General features: G+C 39.5%; 1 protein-coding gene across 3 annotated transcripts in view; it reads left to right on the top strand.

Annotated features, from left to right (window-relative positions):
• ZNF804B (zinc finger protein 804B) overlaps positions 1 to 20,446 on the top strand; it is a 290,105-nt gene extending 269,659 nt beyond the window's left edge. For all 3 annotated transcript variants that reach the window (XM_060782298.2, XM_060782301.2, XM_060782299.2), the window contains 2 exons: positions 10,140 to 10,270; positions 14,347 to 20,446. In XM_060782298.2, coding sequence (XP_060638281.2) covers positions 10,140 to 10,270; positions 14,347 to 17,875 — 3,660 coding nt within the window. In that variant the 3' untranslated portion in view covers positions 17,876 to 20,446. The remainder of the gene's footprint in view (positions 1 to 10,139; positions 10,271 to 14,346) is intronic.
• Positions 20,447 to 20,729: the final 283 nt, after the last annotated feature.

Raw genomic sequence — 20,729 nt, 5'->3', positions numbered from 1 at the left:
CTGGCAACAAAGATCCGCCTAGTCAAAGCCATGGTATTCCCTGTAGTCACCTACGGATGTGAGAGCTGGACCTTAGGGAAGGCTGAGCGAAGGAAGATCGATGCTTTTGAGCTGTGGTGCTGGAGGAAAGTTCTGAGAGTGCCTTGGACTGCGAGAAGATCCAACCAGTCCATCCTCCAGGAAATAAAACCCGACAGCTCACTGGAGGGAAAGATACTAGAGACAAAGTTGAAGTACTTTGGCCACATCATGAGGAGACAGGAAAGCCTAGAGAAGACAATTATGCTGGGGAAAGTGGAAGGCAAAAGGAAGAGGGGCCGACCAAGGGCCAGATGGATGGATGGCATCCTTGAAGTGACTGGACTGACCTTGAGGGAGCTGGGGGTGGTAACGGCCGACAGGGAGCTCTGGCGTGGGCTGGTCCATGAGGTCACGAAGAGTCGGAGACGACTGAATGAATGAACAACAACATGTGTATATATGTGTGTTTATGTATATATGTGGTTTTGTGCATTAATTATAATGTATTTTTATTTATTTATTTTGCTTTTGAAGTCTATTCTGCTGTGTTTCCCAGTGTTTTATGAGTGATGGCCTAATAGGTGTATCGTGTCCAAATTTCGTGTCAATTCATCCAGTGGTTTTTGAGTTATATTAATCCTACAAACAAACATTACATTTTTATTTATATAGATTGAGACTATGTGGACTTTCTGCCATTACATTCCAGATGTAAAGTTCATTTTTATGTTGATATGTTTTGACTGTTGTACCCCTCCTCAAGCCATTAGGAGAGTGTTATGAACCTTGACCTCAGATCTCCAACAAAATAGTCATACAGTCCAAGGTCAAGTTCAGGGTACCCTGTATTAGTTCAGGGTAGCAACAAAATTCTAAGGATCAAGCAGAAGGGAAGCCAAATAACAGTCCTGGGGTCAATCCAATTACCAGAATGCCAAACGATGAAGCTGTGTCCATGAATCCAAGGACAAAGTCACAAAGAAGTCCAAATTTCCGAGTCTCAAAAGCACAAGGTCCAGGCTTGGTTATGAAAGTTGCAGCCAGCAATAAGACAACACACTGCAATACCTTAAATGCTGCTTCCACAGCTGATCTCTCTTGCCAGCCCTGTTCTACACACTCCTAGCTGAACACCTCAGCTGAGCTTTATCTTTCCTATTTTCCACAAGGGAAACTCAGTTAACTCTTCCTCAGCCTGCTCCTCAGATGCCTCTTGGGTTTGGGCAGCAGGGTGAGTAGTTGTTATTTCTGGGTGCGGTTCAGGGAGTTTCTGTGCCAGACTGGGCTCAGCCAAACTCTCATCCACACTGTCCATGGACCTCTTCACATGGGGCAAAAATGCCCCATTTGGTTACCTTCATGCATGGCTTTGATGGAGCCTACCACGTGCCATCACATGATGCACAACAGGCCCCACCCACTTTCCTCCCAAAATGAAGACAATGCTCCAAAAGGCGCTTCGTCCTCCACTATGGGGAAGAAAGCGTTGTGTCGGTAGCTCCAATAAAGTTACTCAAAAGCCTGTGTGATAGCAGAAAGGGCAGCAAGGTAATGCACATTGCCACCCTTTGTGCCATGTGATGGTGGGGTGGAAAGGGGGAACCAACACACCCTTTACTGCCCTCCATGTGTGATGAGGGGAGGCGGGAGGGCATGTGGGTGCCATGAGTTGCCTCGTTTGCCTTACCTTTCAGCAGGGAAAGCCGGCAAGACAGAACAGCCCAGCTAGGCCATGTGGCAAGGTTCCATGACAGAGAGGTGGGTGACAAATAAAGTGTGTTGTTATTATTTATTTATTTATTTACACTATTTATATTCCACCCTTCTCACCCCGCAGGTGACTCAGGACAGATTACAATGCACATATACATGGCAAACATTCAATACCAATTAGACATACAACATATATAGACAGACACAGAGGCAATTTAACATTCCAGTTATTCCGGCTTCATGAGAGTATGCTCGATTCTGGCTTGATTCCAGCCACAGGGGGGAGCTGCCACTTCACGATACATTTGTGACACCAAGTCCTCAGATGGAGTACTTTCTCATTCTTCTGCATGCCACTGGAAGGTTTTATGGCATTGTAAATTCGTTAAATTAGCCTCCCCACATAAAGTAGCACCTAAATTTCCTACTTGACAGATGCATCTGTCTTTCGGGCTGCAAAGATGGACAGCAAGCTAAACTAATGGCTGGAAGCCCACTCTGACCTGGGCTGGCTTTGAACTCATGACCTCTTGATTAGTAGTGATTTAATGCAGTTAGCTATCAGCTAGTTGTGTCACTGCCCAGTCCTAGTTGTTAGTATTTACAGGTAAGAGAAACTTGTAAATAAGAGAAACCCGTTACAACAGAAAGCCAACTTACCTGCAGGTTCTACTGCATTTTAGGAATTTTATAATTTTATACTTTTATAACTTTTTGGCGGGATTTTTATATGCTGTTGATTGTTAATTGTATTTATACTTATGTATTGTTGTCTGTATGTGGCACTTGAAGTGCTTCTGTGAGCTGCCGTGAGTCCCCTTTGAGAGATGGTGGCGGGGTAAAAATAAAGATTTATTATTTATTATTATAACTAAGACTAATCTAATCTTGCTGGAGTAGCTAGCACAAGCTAACTCAAAATGAAATGAATGTTAGGACAATTTACTCCAACCTCCCATATTCCCATCACACATTGATTCTGGTGCTTCATTTCCATTTTGTTTATTATTATTAGATTTAAACCTGAGGGAGTTGTCCAAAAAGTAAAATTTCCAAGTTCACATATATTTTGGAACAGGAGTGAAATAGGTTGTAATTGCACATAAATCTACTATGTCGGGGTCTTTGACATGAAGCTGGGGTATTATCTTTTAGCTAGAAACAAATTAGGCCTCCTGAAATAAATCATTCACAGCATTGCCTAGAAAAAGATGAATATAAAATAGCCATATTTATGCAACTGTATTTATCTACTAGTTATGAAAAAAATAGAAAATAGTTTACTCAAAAGGAAGGAAATGTTTTATCATTTGAGCTATGATCATTTCCACAGTTCACACCATTGCACAAGGTTATTCCTAAGTTACAACTATTATCCTCAAAATAACAATGAAATATTGTTTCAGAAATGAAAGAGTGACTTGAAGGAGACTCTACCTTGTTTCTCTTTGTCTTTCGCTATCATTTTGGCTCCTCTTAAGCCAAAAAGATATAAAGCCACTATCAGCAGGTTGAATGTGTGCTGATGCATATTTTAAGGGAATTCTAGTTCTGTTTCGGTATTTAAACTCAAACCTTCCTTTTAACAGTAAATAATTCAGATGCAGGGTTACAAGGGAGGTGGCACATAGGAATGGGAAAAAATGCTACTGGGTAAAGATAAGATTTAAGCAGTGGGAAGAATAATTTAAAGATCTCCGCATACCACACAATCATGTTTGATGGGCAATTAAAAGATTAAAAGCCATTTAGAAACTAATTAGATCCTGGGCTACAAATTAAAACAAAGGCACCAAGTCTCTTGGTATCAGATTGCTTCACTCAACTACATTTAAAAATTGCATGTTAATTGTTGATACGCCACTCTTTTTGAACCTCTATACTCCTATGTCCTATTTCTTGACATATGTATCACATGAAATATGGTGAGGAATGTCCCCCAATACATCCACAGCTGCTCCAAAACCAAAACTACCTTCTGCAAACTTACCATATATACTCATGTATGAGCCAACCCGAATATAAGCAGTGGCACATAATTTTACCATTAAAAAACTGGGAAAACGAGAGTGGGAAATGTAGCAGCTACTGGTAAATTTCAAAATAAAAATAGATACCAATAAAATTACATTAATTGAGGCATCAGTAGGTTAAATGTTTTTGAATATTTACATAAAACTGTAATTTAAGATAAGATTGTCCAACTCTGATTAAACATTATTCTAACCTTCTTCAATGTAAATGTGCCTACATATCCTTCCAATAATAATAATAATAATAATAATAATAATAAAGAGAGTAAAATAATAAATGTACTAAAATAATAATAGAGTGAAATGATGGAAATGTAATAACAGTAATAACAGAGCAAAATAATAAATGTAATAATAACAATAAATAGAGTAAAATGATAAATGTAATAATAATAATAGAGTGCAGTGATAAATGTAACAATAACAACAATAATGAAGTAAAATAATGAATGTAATAATAATAAATAGAGTAAAATAATAAACGTAATAATAATAATAACAGAGTAAAATAATAAATAACCTTGACTTGAGTATAAGCCGAGGGGGGCTTTTCCAGCCTAAAAAAAAGGGCTGAAAAACTAGGCTGATACTCAAGTATAAAAAAATGTAACTCGGAGAATGATCTTGCCCTTCTACTAAGCTCCTATAAAAGCAAACATCTTCAGACTGCCCTAGCTTTTGTGGCCTTCATTAAGAGTTTGTGTCCATCTTAAACACACTATGGTGTTGCTTGGCCACAAGTATCGTGGCTATGAGATGTTTGGCAAAATGTTAGATATGCTTATATTGTTCTTTAGGATTTAACACAAAGCTGATCAGTATTACTGCTGAACCCAGTACAGCAATATATTGTAGCAATACTATTTTGTGGCTCTGTGAAACGAATGGAAAAGCATCAGTTAATTTTGAAGTTCTCAGTCTCATATATTTAATCCGGAAAAGTAATAGCCTTTCAATGATATTTTTAGAACTCCAGTTACCATGGTGAAAGCAAATTCTCCCATTGCTTTTTCTTCCAGTTGCTTAGACGAGTAATACTGTATATATCAGACACACGTCCCAATTATGCTGTTTAATAACTTTATCATATTCATTTTATGGTTGTGATTTTGAAAGCTCTTTGGAAATCATGCTATTGGTTCCACCCTATAAGTATATGGTTTGTATCTAATTAGAAACCCACTCTAAGATTGTTATTTGTCTTTTGTTCTTTCCTGTCTTAAATACATCATCATTGTCATGAACATGGCTCCATAGACTTGGTCCAGAAGTTTAAAAAATATGAACTATTAACCCCTGAAAGCCTTCCAGTTCAATTGTGTGGATACTTACTGAAATATTAATGCAATTTTATTAAATGGGGATTTTGTTACCTGGTCATTGTAGTCAGGACAGCAATTTTATCTTCATTGTAATAATACGAATAGTTAAGGCTAATGAAACAGGTTGTAAGTATAATCCATTTGGAGCTTAAACTAGATTCAGCAAACCAGCTGAAGGACAGATTTGTAGAATCCCAAAGTTAGATGTTGTCTCCTTAAAAGTAGGGCTGGAATATTCCACACAAGTAAAGGACTTCTATGAGGGCTGGGATAGTTGAATGTATTAATTCTATTGTTCACAACTTTCAGTCCTGTGTCGACAGGACTGAAGACCGACAGGTCGCAGGTTTGAATCCGGGGAGAGGCGGATGAGCTCCCTCTATCAGCTCCAGCTCCTCATGCGGGGACATGAGAGAAGCCTCCCACAAGGATGATAAAACATCAAAATGTCCTTGCAGATGGCCAATTCTCTCACAACAGGACACTCCTGACATGACAAAAAAAAGTCCTGCAAATGTTTAAGACTTCATCTCCCAGAAGCCCAGCCAACATGGCCAATGTTGGGCATTCTGAGAATAGAGGTTCAAAATATCTAGTTGACAAAAGGGGAAGATTAGGAGCCATTTGTTGTTGTTGTTGAAGAAGAAGAAGAATCATAGAATCATAGAGTTGGAAGAGACCTTGTGGACCATCCAGATGATCATCCAGCCTCTGCTTAAAAGCCTCCAAAGAAGGAGCCTCCATTACACTCTGAGGCAGAGAGTTCCCTGCTTGACAGCTCTCACAGTCAGGAAGGTTTTCCTAATGTTCAGATGGACTCTCCTTTCCTGTAGTTTGAAGCCATTGTTCCGTGAACTAGTCTCTGGGGTAGCAGAAAACAAGCTTGCTCCCTCCTCCCAATGACTTCCCCTCACATTTTTATCCATGGCCATCATGTCTCTTTTCAGCCTTCTCTTCTGCAGGCTAAACAAGCCCAGCTCTTTAATCTGCTCCTCGTAGGGCTTGTTCTCCAGACTCCAAGATCTTTTTCACACGTACTGCTATCGAGCCAGAAGAAGAAGGTATTTTCTTGGATTCAAATTACAGAAATAGAGATCCTGCCTAAACATTAGGAAGAACTTCTTTAGTGTAAGAACTGTCTGACAGTGGAACAGATTGCTCTTGAGGAAGGGATGGACTCCATTCTTTGACAGTTGGCTGAGCATTTTTCAGTGTGCTGTGTGAACCAACATGGCTCCAACATGATGGCTTGAGTTGTGATGCTACTTATATACAGAAACCAAAATGTGAAAATTTACTATAAATATTCAGTACAACTCTAACCTGATGCATAAAAGTACAACAAGAGCAATATTTCATATGATCACATTCACATAGATGTTTGGAGTTGCATTGAGCTCATTGGCAGAGGCAAAGTACAAATGCAGTTGATTCAATAAAAACAAAAATGTCATTATCATCATCATCAGGTCCAGGGAAATTATTACCCCGCAGATGCATTAGCAGCTTTGAATGCTACTAACCTGTGTTGCCAGCCAGAGGCATGCCAACTTATCTTCGCTGCTTAGCGTGGTGCATAATTGGAGGGAGAGGTCTTCTACAGCACTGCTTTCTGCTTTTTTTATATGTTCCCATGGCTCCTACTATAGTGCCTCAGAATATACTAGGTAGTCTCATTGTGCCACTGTGAGGCCACAGTTTGTGCTTGTGCACAACTTTTTCTGCCTGATATAATGCATGTGTTTGCCCTTGCAACAGCTCATGCAATCAATCTGCAAGTGTCTTGCCCTTGTTATTTGGAACAGCCAAAGACCCAAGCTGTAGAATTTGTGAAAATAAATCATACTTTGGCACATTTCACTAGTTTTAGCCAGCCAGTTAGGTACCTAATGGTATGAAAAAATGTAATTGCACACTTAAATCTATGTTAATTCCCAAGCTCAGCATGTTGGTTGAGTGCCCTTGTGGATAAGTGCAATTATTTTGATATTGTTCAGCAATGCTTGTTAGGATGCAAAGTGAGCTGGCAGCATTGGCCAATTGGCCAGCCCTACAAATGCTACTGTTGTATATTTAGTGGGCATATGCGCTCTGTTTCACAAATGCCCTTTTAGTGGCCATTTGTTGATTTTTCTTCCAGAAATATTTGGAGATGCATTCAACTGGCTCTGTAGACCATATTTCCACCAATGCATTTTTTTTCCTGAGTTCCCCTTTCTATCATAGAAGATTCATCCAATATGGTCTGGTAATATAATATTTCACAAATTCTTCCTTAAACATAGACAATCCACCCAATATAGTCTAGTAATGTAATAAGATACGTCATTGAATTGCTTACTTACTTAGGCGATCCCTCGTAGTCCGAGTAGGATTGTTATCCAAGATCGGTGTACTGGCGGTGGGTCAATAGGTGACTGTGAAGCCCTATTCTTGATCTACGTCACTGAATACAAAAGTTGGGATTCTCCATGTCATAGTATGTGTGTTTTCTAGGTGTAGTTGTGAAACCCGGTTACTGAATAAATTTAACAGAAAGAGATTCAAAAGATATTTGAAATGTGATGTTGGAGGAGACTTCTATAGATACCATTGACTGCCAAAAGTAAATCTCATTAGAGAATACTATCATGCTTAGTAAGGTGGATGGCAGTAGGAGAATAATAATATATAGGTGAATAAACATAAGTAAGCTAGAGTTTCTGATTACGCTAGATAAGAAGTTATTAAATCTTTACAAAACTGCCCAATTATTTATTATTATTATTTATTTACCATATTTATATACCGCCTTTCTCAGCCCGAAGGCGACTCAAGGCGGTTTACAATCGGCATAATTCAATGTCTTCAACAACATAAAATATCGTTAAAACATTAACATATAGTATAAACCATATAAAAACAATAAAAGCAATAAAAACAATAAAACACAAGTCTTCAGCATCTCATTACTAAAATCATTTTCCCATTGCATTGTCCAATTGTTCCGTGGATCTAAATTAGCCTTTTACACTGCATCTGTGAATGCTTCCACAAAGAGCCAGGTTTTAACTCTTTTTCAAAATTCTGATTCCTGTGCACAAAACTCAACTTACAAAGACATAACTCACATATAGGATTCCATTACTTGTTACTTGGCTCTTATTAAACAATATTAAATTAATTGTTCCATGGTGGATCAAACCTTGTTGTTGTTAGGCTTCAAGTTATTTCCACCTTATGGTAACCCTAAGGTAAACCTAACATGGGGTTTTCTGGGGCTGAGATTGTATGCCTTGCCCAAGGTCACCCAAAGGCGTTTCCCTAACCAAGCAGGGAATCAAATCTCCAGAATCATAGTCCAGTGCTTAAGCCACTGGACCACACAGGCTCTTGGGTAAACTCATAAAATGTAAGAGGTATTGAGTACACTACCCCTTTCACTTAATATAGTTCCTTATTTTGTGGTGACCCCCAACCATAAAATTTTTGTTCCTATTTCATAACTGTAATTTTACTACTGTTATGAATTGTAACGTAAATATCTGATATGCAGGTTGTATTTTCATTCACTGGACCAAATTTGAGATAAATACCCAATACACCCAAATTTGAATACTGCTTGGGTTGGGGGATTGATTTTGTCTTTGGCAGTTATAGTTGCTGGGATTATAGTTAACCTACAATCAAAGAGCATTCTGAACACCACCAATGATGGAATTGAACCAAACTTAGCACACAAAAGTCCCATGACCAACAGAAAATACTAGAAGGTTTTGGTGGACAGTGACCTTGAATTTTGGAGTTATAGTTCACCTACATCCAGAGAGCATTGTGGACTCAAGCAATGATGGATCTGGACCAAACTTGGCACGAATACTCAATATGCCCAATTGTGAACTCTGATGGAGTTTGGGGGAAATAGACCTTGACCTTTGGGAGTTATAGTTGCTATGATTGATAGTTCACCTACAATCAAAGAGCATTCTGAATCCCACCAGCGATAGAATTGGGCCAAATTTCCCACACAGAACCCCCAATACCAACAGAAAATACTGTGTTTTCTGATGGTCTTTGGCAACCCCTCTGACGCCCCCCCCCCCCCGAGGTCCCGACCCCCAGCTTGAAAAATGCTGCTCCAGAGATATGTAAACACAATGGGAGCAGCAACCTGTGTGATCAGGAGAGTGGGGTGTATAAAAGGAAGCCTAGGGGGGAGGGATGGAATGAAGCCTGGGGGAGAGGAAGCAGCTTTGGATTTGTCAAAATATGTCTGAAATAAATAAACTGGCATGAGTACTTAGAAAGCTTATTGGTGTTTATTGAACTCAACTCAGCAGTGGAGCAGCAGTAAATTATGCATGTCATTTCTCTTACAGTCCAACTACCTAAAGAAAAAGGGAAAACTCCCACATAAAGCAAATTATTTCAGTGGTGTAAATGTTTAATATCTTTTTGCTAATAGTGATTTAGATAATGGCGCAAATGCTATCCTGTAGGCTGCTTTTTCTGAGGGTTTGTTTTGTTCTCCTTCAAGCCAGCACTTTCTTTATGTGATTGTATATGCACTATGGCTGTGTGTCATTGGCACTTACTAGTTAGTTAGTGCCTATGCCATCAGTACTAACCTGCAACATCGTTCATGGAAAAGAGTATATGCACACACTAACAGTAGTCCTCTGTTAAGCAGACCTTTCAACATGTTCAGTTACTTGAGGGACAGCAATTCTCCATTTCTGTGGTACCAGCTCCTCTAAGAGCAACTTCGCACACAGCACTCAGATACTTTTCCTCTGCTTCACAGCCTAACTCTGCAATTGCTTTTAGCACTGTCTAATTTTACCTCCTGTTGTTTCTGGTTGTCAGTATCCCCATGTACAATAAAGATGCAAATGTATGCCAAAGCAATGGTTAAATACATGCTCCTGATGAAAAGATGTAAGCCTCAGTCAAAATGCATTTCAAATCTAAACTGTGTTTTATCAGCTCTGGGGTGTGTAGAAATGGAAATGCACAAGTGTGTTAAGAAGGGGTGCATCATCTTTTATTCTTGTACCTCTCTCTCTCTCAGAGACTGAAAGAGCTAAAACAAAGGGAATTTGCACGGAATGTGGCTTCAAAGTCCTGGAAAGATGAGAAGAAACAGGAAAAAGCACTCAAACGACTCCATCAGCTGGCTGAACTGCGGAAGCAGTCGGAATGGTACGTATTTGGAACTCATATTACATTTTAATCTCTTCAGCTTTTTGCTTCTTTTTGCAGTCTCAGAAGAAATCTCCATAACTTTACTTCTGCTTTATGTAATGCACAGATCATAATCACATGCTCTGCAAACCATTTTTCTCTATCCCTGACACCAAACATCCTTGCTCTACAAGCCATAAAATTGGAAGCTCTGCATTAATTCCTTGACATTTGAAGGCTGGAGTTTTTATCCTTTTCCTAATCTAATCTGAACAGAATGATTTTTAATAGTGCTGTGGTAAGGTATTTGGAAGGAAACATTTTCAATGCAAACAAAGCAGCTGGGGCATGGAGCAGAATCATACCTTTTTGACCTTGTTCACTGTCGCCCTCAATGGCTGCTTTAGTCCCTTTAGGTTGGCTCTAGATTTAGCCATACAAATCAATAGGATTTAAATAGCAGTCCCAGTTCAAAGGTTCACCAGTCACAGGGGATGAGCATTTGACAAAAATGCATTCTGACAGCAGAAATACCATTTTGCTATCGGAACTTTCTTCAGCTCGCTGATTTCAAAAATTTGCCAGCAGAGCAATCTGCTGATAGAATTCCTCTGCTGGCTAAGATTTGCCACCAGAAAAGGCAAAAGGGGGCAGGGCGAAAGAGGAACCAAGTTATGCCATATCTATATTTCCTCCAACCAAAGAACACAACCACAATTTCATCCTAGCACAAGGTTGGTCTAGTGCAGGCCTGCACAAGCAGTGGCCCTCCGGGTGTTTAGGGTTGTTTAGGTGTTTAGAATGCCTGACCACTGATCAACCTGGCTAAGTTTTCTGGGAGTAGGAGACCCAAACATCTGGAGGGATGCAGGTTGGGCAGTCTTGGTCTAGGGCAAGGGCTGATTAAGAATTTTCCAACATCACTAGACTAAACACGGTTTGTATTCAATGTAGCTTCAGCTCATATAGCATCAGGCAACTGGAGAGTGGCTGTTTTTGGCCAGGGAGAAACTGCACTTTCAGTTTAGTATAATTAGGTCCAGTTTATTTCAGACTGGCTGTTAATGTTTAGAGCCTATAAAGCCCTAAACACCCCTGGCCCAATTTACCTGTCCAAACGCATCTCACACTATGAACCATTGCTGAGATTAAGATCCTCTGGGGAGGCCCTTCTCTCCATCCCGCCATTGTCACAGGCGCGATTGGTGGGGACAAGAGAGCGGGCCTTCTCGGTGATGGCCCCCTGGCTATGTAACTTCCTTCCTGGTGAGATCAGGTCAGCCTCCTCTCTCCTGTCCTTCAGAAGAATGGTAAAAACTTGGCTGTGGTACCAAGTGCAACAAAGCAGCGATAGGAAACTTTACCAGGCCAATTAGATTTGACACAGATGACCAAGACAGTTTTAAACAGTGTATTTTAATATTGAGATAAATGTTTTTAATGTTTATGTATGTATATAATGAATTCTTGTCCCAGCATTGAATGTTTATCGTATATATGCTGTGCTCCGCCCTGAGTCCTCTTCAGGGTGAGAAGGGTGGAATATAAATGTTTTAAATAAATAGTGTTCATTAGCAGCTAGACCAGTGGTTTCTCAACCTGTGGGTCCCCAGATGTTTTGGCCAACAACTCCCAGAAATCCTAACAGCTGGTAAACTGCCTGGTATTTCTTGGAGTTGTTGGCCAAAACATCTGGGGACCCACAGGTTGAGAACCACTGCACCAGACTGAAATTATGTAGCTCAGGCATCCTCAAATTCCAGTCCTCCGGCTGTTTGGACTTCCAACTCCCGGAAGCCCTAGCCAGCTTATTCAATGGTCAGGAATTCTGGGAGTTAGGGGCCCAAAAAGCTAGAGGGACAGAGTATGAAGATGCCTGATGTAGCTAATCAGAACTATCTATGTCCCCAAGAGTAAAACGCAAACCAATGAATTCACATTATAAGAAAAGAGATTCTGTCAAACATTAGGAATAATGTGATAATAAGAAGGTAGTAGATTTCCATTCTTTGGACGTCTTTAAACAGATGTCAGATAGCCATTTGTCAATACTGCTTTAGTTATGTCATCTTGCAATGCAGGTGGTTATGTAAAATTTTCCTTGCAGTCCCTTCTTATGATTCTTTGTGGTTATACCACTGAAACCATCTTTCTTATTTTACCTGGCATAGCCATCACAATGAGTAGAGGACGAAGTAGGACTATTTCAGTGTATTTGTCTTGTTTTCTTTTATTTTGCTCCTTATAGAATCATAGAATCATAGAGTTGGAAGAGATCTCATGGGCCATCCAGTCCAACCCCCTGCCAAGAAGCAGGAATATTGCATTCAAATCACCCCTGACAGATGGCCATCTAGCCTCTCTTTAAAAACCTCCAACGTTTTTAAACCTTCTCTTACTATATGTTGTAGAAATCTCACTGCCCACCACAATAGCTCAAAAAGACAAGAATTCTGGGCAGGTTTCTATAGAGTAGCCACATCCTTCTTCTCTTCAAAACAATCTTCTGCACAACCCTTAACACGTTTCCCAAGTAGACAAAAAAGGAGAGGTTTTTAGGAGACTAACATTTTCATGGAAATGGCTTGCTGTTTCACTCAGCATTGCTTTTTAATGTTTTATTAACACTGGGGTTCTTAACCTTATTAAAACTGATCATAGTTTAGAGCTGTCAGCAATATGTAAAAATAAAAATTGCTAGGAAAAGTAAAAAAGTAAAGCTTAGATCCTCCTTTGCTTCATCTATAAATCCTTGTTTTCATGAATATGCACATAATCAAAACTCTCAGAACAGATACTTTTATGGAACTAAAATAATGCTATCTCAGTGAGAGAAAATTAAAGATGTAGATCAGTATTTAGTACTGCAGTAACAGAATCGTAACTCAGAGTTACAGATCCATAGCTGGTCAGTATTCAGTATGATTACACAGTCTTATTGGAAGCCTGCATAAATTCCACTCTGTTCCACCTTAAGAACCAGCTGCCAGATGTGGCATAGGAGGTCTATTCATAGAAGGTCCAAGGAAGATATTTCCAATGCTCTCCTGCCACATAAGCAGGCACAATTGGCGGAAATGAGACAGGGCTTTCTTAGTGGTGGCCCCTCAACTGTGGAACTCCCTCCCCTGCGATGTTAGATCAGCCCCCTCCCTTCTGATCTTCCGCAAGAGAGTGGAAACATGGCTTTGTGACCAAGTCTTTAAATAACTTTTGCAATAGATAGACTTGGAATAATGTGCAGTGGCTATTGGAATGGCCCGGATTACACTCATGGATTATGTGTTTAATTCTTAATCTATTGTTTTAAAATGTTTTAATTGTTTTAATGTACTTTTATATTCTACTTTAATATTTATTTAAGTGTATATTGTGTGTCAGGGCATCGAATTGTTGCCTGTATGTAAAGCTGCCTTAAGTCCCCTCCGGGATGAGAAAGACGGAGTAGAAATGTCATAAATAAATAAATAAGCAAGGCTGTGACAGGACCCTTTTTGAGAAGATAAATTTGAATAGCGTGGATCTAAGCCATACCAAGTTTTCCTTAAGGAAACTTCCATTGTAGCATAGTATTTCTTCCAAGTGAGGTTAAGAGTTCTCCACACATGCTGTAAGAAGTAACATTAGTTCCATACAGGCAGACACCACTAAGCTCATACAGATGGGCATGTCATTCAGTTTACTGTGCGGAGCATTCTTAAGGAAATCATGGGTAACCTGAAAGAAGCCACCAGTCATACCAGGAGGAACTTCAATGAATGATGGGTTGTGATGAGCCTGAAATAGCATTAGGAGTATGCTTTCTTTTTATACGACTGGAATAGGCCAAAGAAGTCATATTCGCATTGTAGCTCAGTAATTTTCACTATATTCTCTTCAATGCTTCATAGTCTTGTCAGCTCAGCATCACTAAGCAGCTCTTGATTTGAATAGAGGGACACCTCAGATTTCTTCACTGCTTAGCCTGAAGGCTACTAGTGAGACTGGTGATCAAGATAATTCATGCCCAATCAAGATGCATCAGTGAACTCTGTTGATTGTTTCTGAAATGAACTCGTTAATTTAAATAACCTTATTTTGTCATTTGCTTTCAGTGTTGCTGAATGTGGACCTCTGGTGAACACTCCCCAAGTGATTACAGAAAAACAGCAGCAACCACAAGAAAAGCCTCTTTTAGTGGAGGAAAGCAAAGCCAAGAACAGAGTAGAAGGACAAAATCTTCCCAGCAGCACTCCAGAGAAACAGCAGGAGGTTTTGCCAAGCAAGAACCAATCTTGCATCGAGAGGCACCACTTGCCTAGAAATCGGATTTCTCCAGCATTTTCCTGTGGAACAAATACCTGTAATCGGGCTGGAGTGTCTTTTTCATTCTCTAAGAAAGTTCATTTGAAGCTTGAGTCATCAGCATCTGTCTTCAGTGAGAACATGGAAGAAGCATACGATTGCATCAGATCACCTAGGCATAAAACAAAACAGGCTCCCAAAGAGTGCCATGGTTGCATTCATATGAGCGATGAGAGGAGAACAAATTTGCAAAAACGGTTAAATGCACTTCAAGGTCACCCAAATAGTATTGCATCCTGCAGTCTGTTTGGAAAAAAGAAAATGCAGAAAAGACATGATCAGAACACTGACAGAGAGCAAGTGGAAAGCCATCTTTCTTCTTGTAATGAAAATTTACATCTTCCAGATTTGGAATATATTGGGTCTCCAAATGCAAAAGAACAAGAAGGACTTCAGAATGAGACTCAGAAATGCCTGGAAACTGTTATTACACCTCACCGCCCAACTAGTAATGTTTGCATGCAGGAAAATACTTACAAGCACAGTGATGTCCTGTTTGCAGAACATGTCCCTGAGTTCTCAGGCCAACAGTCATCCAAGCAAAGACATCCGTGTGAGGTAAACTGTAATCCTTGTGCATTCAAACAATATCCTGATTGTTCAAAAACTGTGAATGCAAACAGTGAAACACCAAGGAGTGATTCACTGGTTCATGAAATTAAGCCTAAAGCATTGCCTTTTCTTCATGTAGTGAGTAAAGATGGCAGCACAGCTTTACGATGGCCCACAGAACTCCTATTGTTTACAAAAACAGAACCATCTATTTCATATGGTTGCAATCCATTATATTTTGATTTTAGGCTCTCTTTGTCCCATAGAGACAGTGAACACAATGAAAGTAACGTGGAAAGTCCTAAAGAGTGTTTTAAAAACATGGACATAGATGAAATTGAAGCCTCAGGTCTAACCGAGATCCAGCTGCTGTCCAATGAACCCGATAATCAATCTTTGAAGCCAAAGAAGAAGAAAAGAGCTGTAAGCCTCAACAAGTCCCAGCCAAAACTGGAATCAGACACAGAGAATGAAATGAATCTGTGTGCTTCAAAGTACATTTCAGATGATTCAAATGAAAGTATACCAGAAGTGCCTGCTCACCTCGATTGCTCACAAAGGCATTACACACGAGCAACAAGTCCTCATACAACGATGCATGTGAGATCTTTAGCACAGCACTTGCAGAACTTTGAACAAACACTACAGGAAGAGGTAACACAAAATATTTGTATCTATCCTTTGGTGGCTTCTAGGACAGAAAAGCAAACATGTGAAAAATGTGATTTAATCTATTCCCAAAGACAAAACAATTTGAATTTGGTCTCCTGTCCCAGTAACATAAGTGACAGCAGGGACAATTCAATTCTGGGTTATACCTTCAGTTCCACTGGGGAGTGTTTGGAAAAGGAAGATGGTGAGAGTTTTGCTGGTTGCTGGAAATTCTCTCCTCTGCAAAAGCCCTTTTCTGACAGACAGTCTAATTATTCTGACACCTCTGCTAGCAGCGTGACTAGTTGCTACTCTAGTCACAGATCCAGTGATCACAGCAGAAGTCATTTGCCTTTTTGTTGTAAAAGGAAACAAAAGCCGGTTGAAAGGCAAAAATGTAAACACAAAAAGCACAATTGCATTTCATCTTCTGATGATGCAGATGAGGATTGCCATTTCAACAAAAAAAGTCAAAGATCTAGAAACTGTACACAGAGGCATACAGTAAAATATCAAAGGCATTCAAGATATAGGCATTTACTACAAAGAGACATATCAAAGCAGACCAGAAATAGACACCCTCTCTGTAAACACAGCAGGGGCAGGAGCTACATTAAAGGCTCCAAAGGTTCTTCCATCCAAGATTCAGGAAGCAGCGAAAGATCATCCAGTGGCACCAGATCAAGAGGCAGTAGTTCAGGATCCCTTACTAAAGGATCAATGCACAGTTGGAGCGAACACAAAAGGGATATGAAAAGAAGTGACTGTGCTGAACCTGGAAAATCAAACTCTGTACACTCAGATTGCCGGTATCTTAGATGCCCATCAAAACATATTGGAATTTGCTCCATCAGCCACTTCGAAAGAGAAGCACTGGGGCAGCGGAAGTCATTAACTGCCAAGCTACTTTTAGAGAAGGTGAACTCAAAGAGAAACCAAGAGCAAACTCAGAACACTGAGAGTTTTTCAAATACCTGTGAAATAGGTGTTCCCCATAGTCAACCTGGTGTTAAAAACTCATCTTTAATGGCTGGAGAGGTCATGTTCCTTTCCCCCGAGAAAGCCCTCAGCACCAATGCAAGCAATGTGTGGAATAACGAAACCATGGCAGTAGAACACAACAAGGAAAGCAACCATCAAGTTGATATTTCAGCAATAGATAGTGTTACTCTTACTGCTAATGCTGCCTATGGTAATTGCCTGCTTAAAGACTTAATTCAAAGAGGAACAGGCTTCCAGACTTCAAATATGGAAAAGGGTGCAGCAATAAAGGAGCAATCTAATGTCTTACCTGGTGAAATGCAATCCCTTCTACCAAGCTGTGATGCAGTGCCAAATGACTTTTCTGGTGCTTTCCCTTCTCATACATATTCTGTTGTCGCAAATCTAACAGAGACCAAAGAAGAACACAATGCAAATGTGAACTTGAATGGGGAGAGAAGTAATCTAAACTGTTACTCTGACAATGCTATGCATAAATCCAGTGAAACAGAAAGCAGTAAATGCATCTCCTTTCCTTTAACACAGCAACCTATTACATTTTCTCCTGATGAAATAGAGAAATACAAGTTTCTTCAACTGCAGGCCCAACAGCATATGCAGAAACAACTGTTGGCAAGGCATCTCAAGGTCCTGCCTGCCACAGGGCCAACTGCCTTCTCCACGTCCCCTGCTGTTCAACCCATTCCAATTCAGCAGCAGTCTTCTGTTTCTACTCTCCACCAAACACTCCTACAAAGCTTTGCTTTGTCCACTGGAGTCCATCCTCATGGTAGCCATCTTTCCCTCGCTCATATACATCCATTTTCACAAGCTCAGTTTGCTCCCATATCTCTCTCGCCTTTTACTCCAACCTTCATGCCTGCACATTCGGGACTGCTAGCTGGACATCCATTCCATTTAGTATCTGCAACTCCCATTCATCCTTCACATTTGATGTTCCCACCTCTGCCCCATGCTGCATTTATTCCTACCTTGTTTGCTCCACAGCTGAATGCAGCTGCATCATCTGCAATACATCTGAATCCCTTGATTCACCCGTTATTCCAGAGCCAGGAGCTTCATCGTCGCTCTTGACTAGATTGAATGTGGTGGTTATCCAATGTTGGGACAGGAGCATAATTTAAATTATTTAAACTAAAATTAAAGCATTATTGCCCCTTGCATTGAAAAGCAACTGAGATGGAAAGGCCCATTTAAGAATCATTTGATTGTATATCATAAAGAGAACTCAACTCATGGCTTATAGATAAAGAGTTACATCAAGAATGCAGATGGAACCTAACTTTGGATATAATGGTATATGAAGGTTAATGTGATGTTTCATTGTGGGCTTTTATGTTTCACGTTTCACGTGAAATCTGAAAAACCTGTTTAATGAAAATCTGGTTCTTTCTCTTCTCTTTCTTTTTGTTTCTAAGCAAACAACAAGAAGGGATGGATACTAGTTTTCCATGTCAGCACAAGTGTCAATTTGCTCAGGTTTTTAATCCAAACTTTAAAAGACCTATCCAACATTTTGAATCCATTTGGAGGATAGGATTGATAGTTCCTTTCGAATTTGGACTAAAACTTCCTACCAACCTAAAAACCAAGAGCTGCCACTGGCAAAATATATTCAATTTCTAGCAGTGCTATCCCCACATCCATTGCATGGAGATAAGATACAATTGGATCTGTGTGAGTGCTATTTTAATGCAAAGAGCAGAATCCCATTTCCTTGCCCTTATCTGGATTGTTGGGCAGTCATCCAAAACAAGCAGCTATCTCCTCTAAGCGAACAGCCTTGCCAGAACCTATCAAACCATCACATGAAGGCATAGGTATATGAATGTCAGTCAACGGATGCACTTTTTCAATGGTGGGTTGGCAAGCTTCTTGTTTGTTTGTTTGCTTTTTTCCCCTCTTGAGATTATGCAACTTGGTTTTCAATAAACCATGTTACCAATAGCAGAGAAATTTAATCTGATTCTTATAGTAAATTGTCAGTTTAAGAGGTCCTTGAAAATGCAGAGATCTGTGATGGTTTCAGTTTTTGGGAATAATATCACACAAGCTGGAAGATGCATTTAGATATCTTTTAAAATCACATCATAAATATAACCCTTAACTTTGCTGCAGTGGTATACCTGCAGCTTTAGCACTGATTGGCAGTGAATGTTCTGGGTTTCCGGGAGAATTGTTTCCAAGCCCTACTGGAGATTCTTGGAGTGCTTTCACACTGTACCATTATGGCATTATGGTTCCACTTTAAATGCCATGACTACATTATATGGAATTCTAATATGTAGTCTGGTGCAACATTAGAATTATCTGGCTGATCTTCTAAGCCTCTTTGAGTCTCTTTGTGGAGAGAAAAGTGGGGTTTAAATAAACATATTATTATTATTATTATTATTATTATTATTATTATTATTATTATTGCTCTATCCTATAATGAAAATCCCAATTCCATAGGCTGTTGCTATGGTAACTAAAGTAGAAACCTAGCACAATACTGTGTAGTATTGGGAAGTCACTGGTTTTGAACAAGATTTTTAGAACTAAGGACCTCATCAGACAGAGTCATCTCTGTATCTTCTTCCCATTTCTCTGCACTGACAAACCGGAGTCCCACAGAGGCCATCATATGACACAAGACCACTTCCAGTGGGTCTCTGTGGGGCTCTGTTTCCATATCACAGAGAAACTGAGCCCAGAATGCCTTGTGAGGAGCCAAGTGCTACCTGACTGCAAACAGGAGAGAGTGGGGGAAAGATGAACCTTAATGAGAAAAGGATGTGGGCTGGCAGAAGATAGACCTCAACAAAATGAGGGAACGGAATAAGACAGTTCTCTCCACTGTCTCCCTGCTGGTGTTTTCGGTTCCACTTTTATGCTTTTGTCCTTTTTGCTGGAATATAGTCCCTGGACAACTTCTCTAAAACCAAATTCTATACTTGGAAAGTGTTCCCTACCATTTCTTTAGAAAGAGCCAATGTGCTACCTTGTGCAAAAGTCACCTGCCTCTTTGCAAGTTGCGGCTTTAGCAAAACAGAGAGGTCAGGAATGTTTTCTTTCTAGGGGGAGAAAAATGATTAAGTGAACCCAGTCAGTCATCAGTAACTGTGTTCTTGTTGTTAAGGTATCTATGTAAAATACTGATCATGTCTATTTATTATGCAGTTTTGCAAAAATAAAGAAAACACACAATTTTTAAAATTCCTCTTGAATCATTTTTCAAAGCGTTTTGTTTGTATTAAAACTCAACAATACTCTGGCTAGTATAATCTGTAAATCAGTCATTTTGTTTTGTATTCTCTGTAAAAAGTGTTTTATATTACTCAGTAGATAAGTGAATTGCACTATTGGACATGCAATGCAGCTTTTCTTGAGGTTGTTCAGAATGTTCCTGGGAATGTAGTTTCATGCAATAATTATTTTCCAAAAAAAAAAAAAAAAAAGCTTAATGGCTGAAGGAGTGACAGTCATGAATCTTTGAATAGCATACCAAAAGGCATCCACAAAATAAAATGCAGATGGAGCAAACAGAACTAAAACCAACCTGTAATCCTGGTTTTTAAGGCTATTTCTTTTTTTTTAAAAAATAGCATGTATTATTAGAGTTGTTTAAATTGCTCTATCAATAAATATTCCTTTTAAAAATAACCCCTGATGTGTTCTTTACAAACGTGTTAACCGATTATGCATTTTTATTTTCAATATTTAAACAAAAGTTTATATGAAATTGATAGATGTAAATGGCAAAGGTGCATTCTTTTGTATATTATACCTTGAGTTCTACATGAAGCTGTTCGCAAAGATCCAGTGTGTTATTCCATGAAAAATTTTTGTGGAATAATTACTTTTATTTTAATGACTAGAAAATGTTCATAGAGGAACTCTGTGATTAGTGTGATCCATGGCCACAGCCAGTCTCAAAGCCAGCTCC

This window comes from Anolis sagrei, chromosome 6 (genome assembly GCF_037176765.1).
Source record: "Anolis sagrei isolate rAnoSag1 chromosome 6, rAnoSag1.mat, whole genome shotgun sequence".
NCBI classification, from domain to species: Eukaryota; Metazoa; Chordata; class Lepidosauria; order Squamata; family Dactyloidae; genus Anolis; species Anolis sagrei.
The sequence above is the reverse complement of the archived record's forward strand: the minus strand, read 5'-3'. Positions and strand labels throughout refer to the sequence as shown.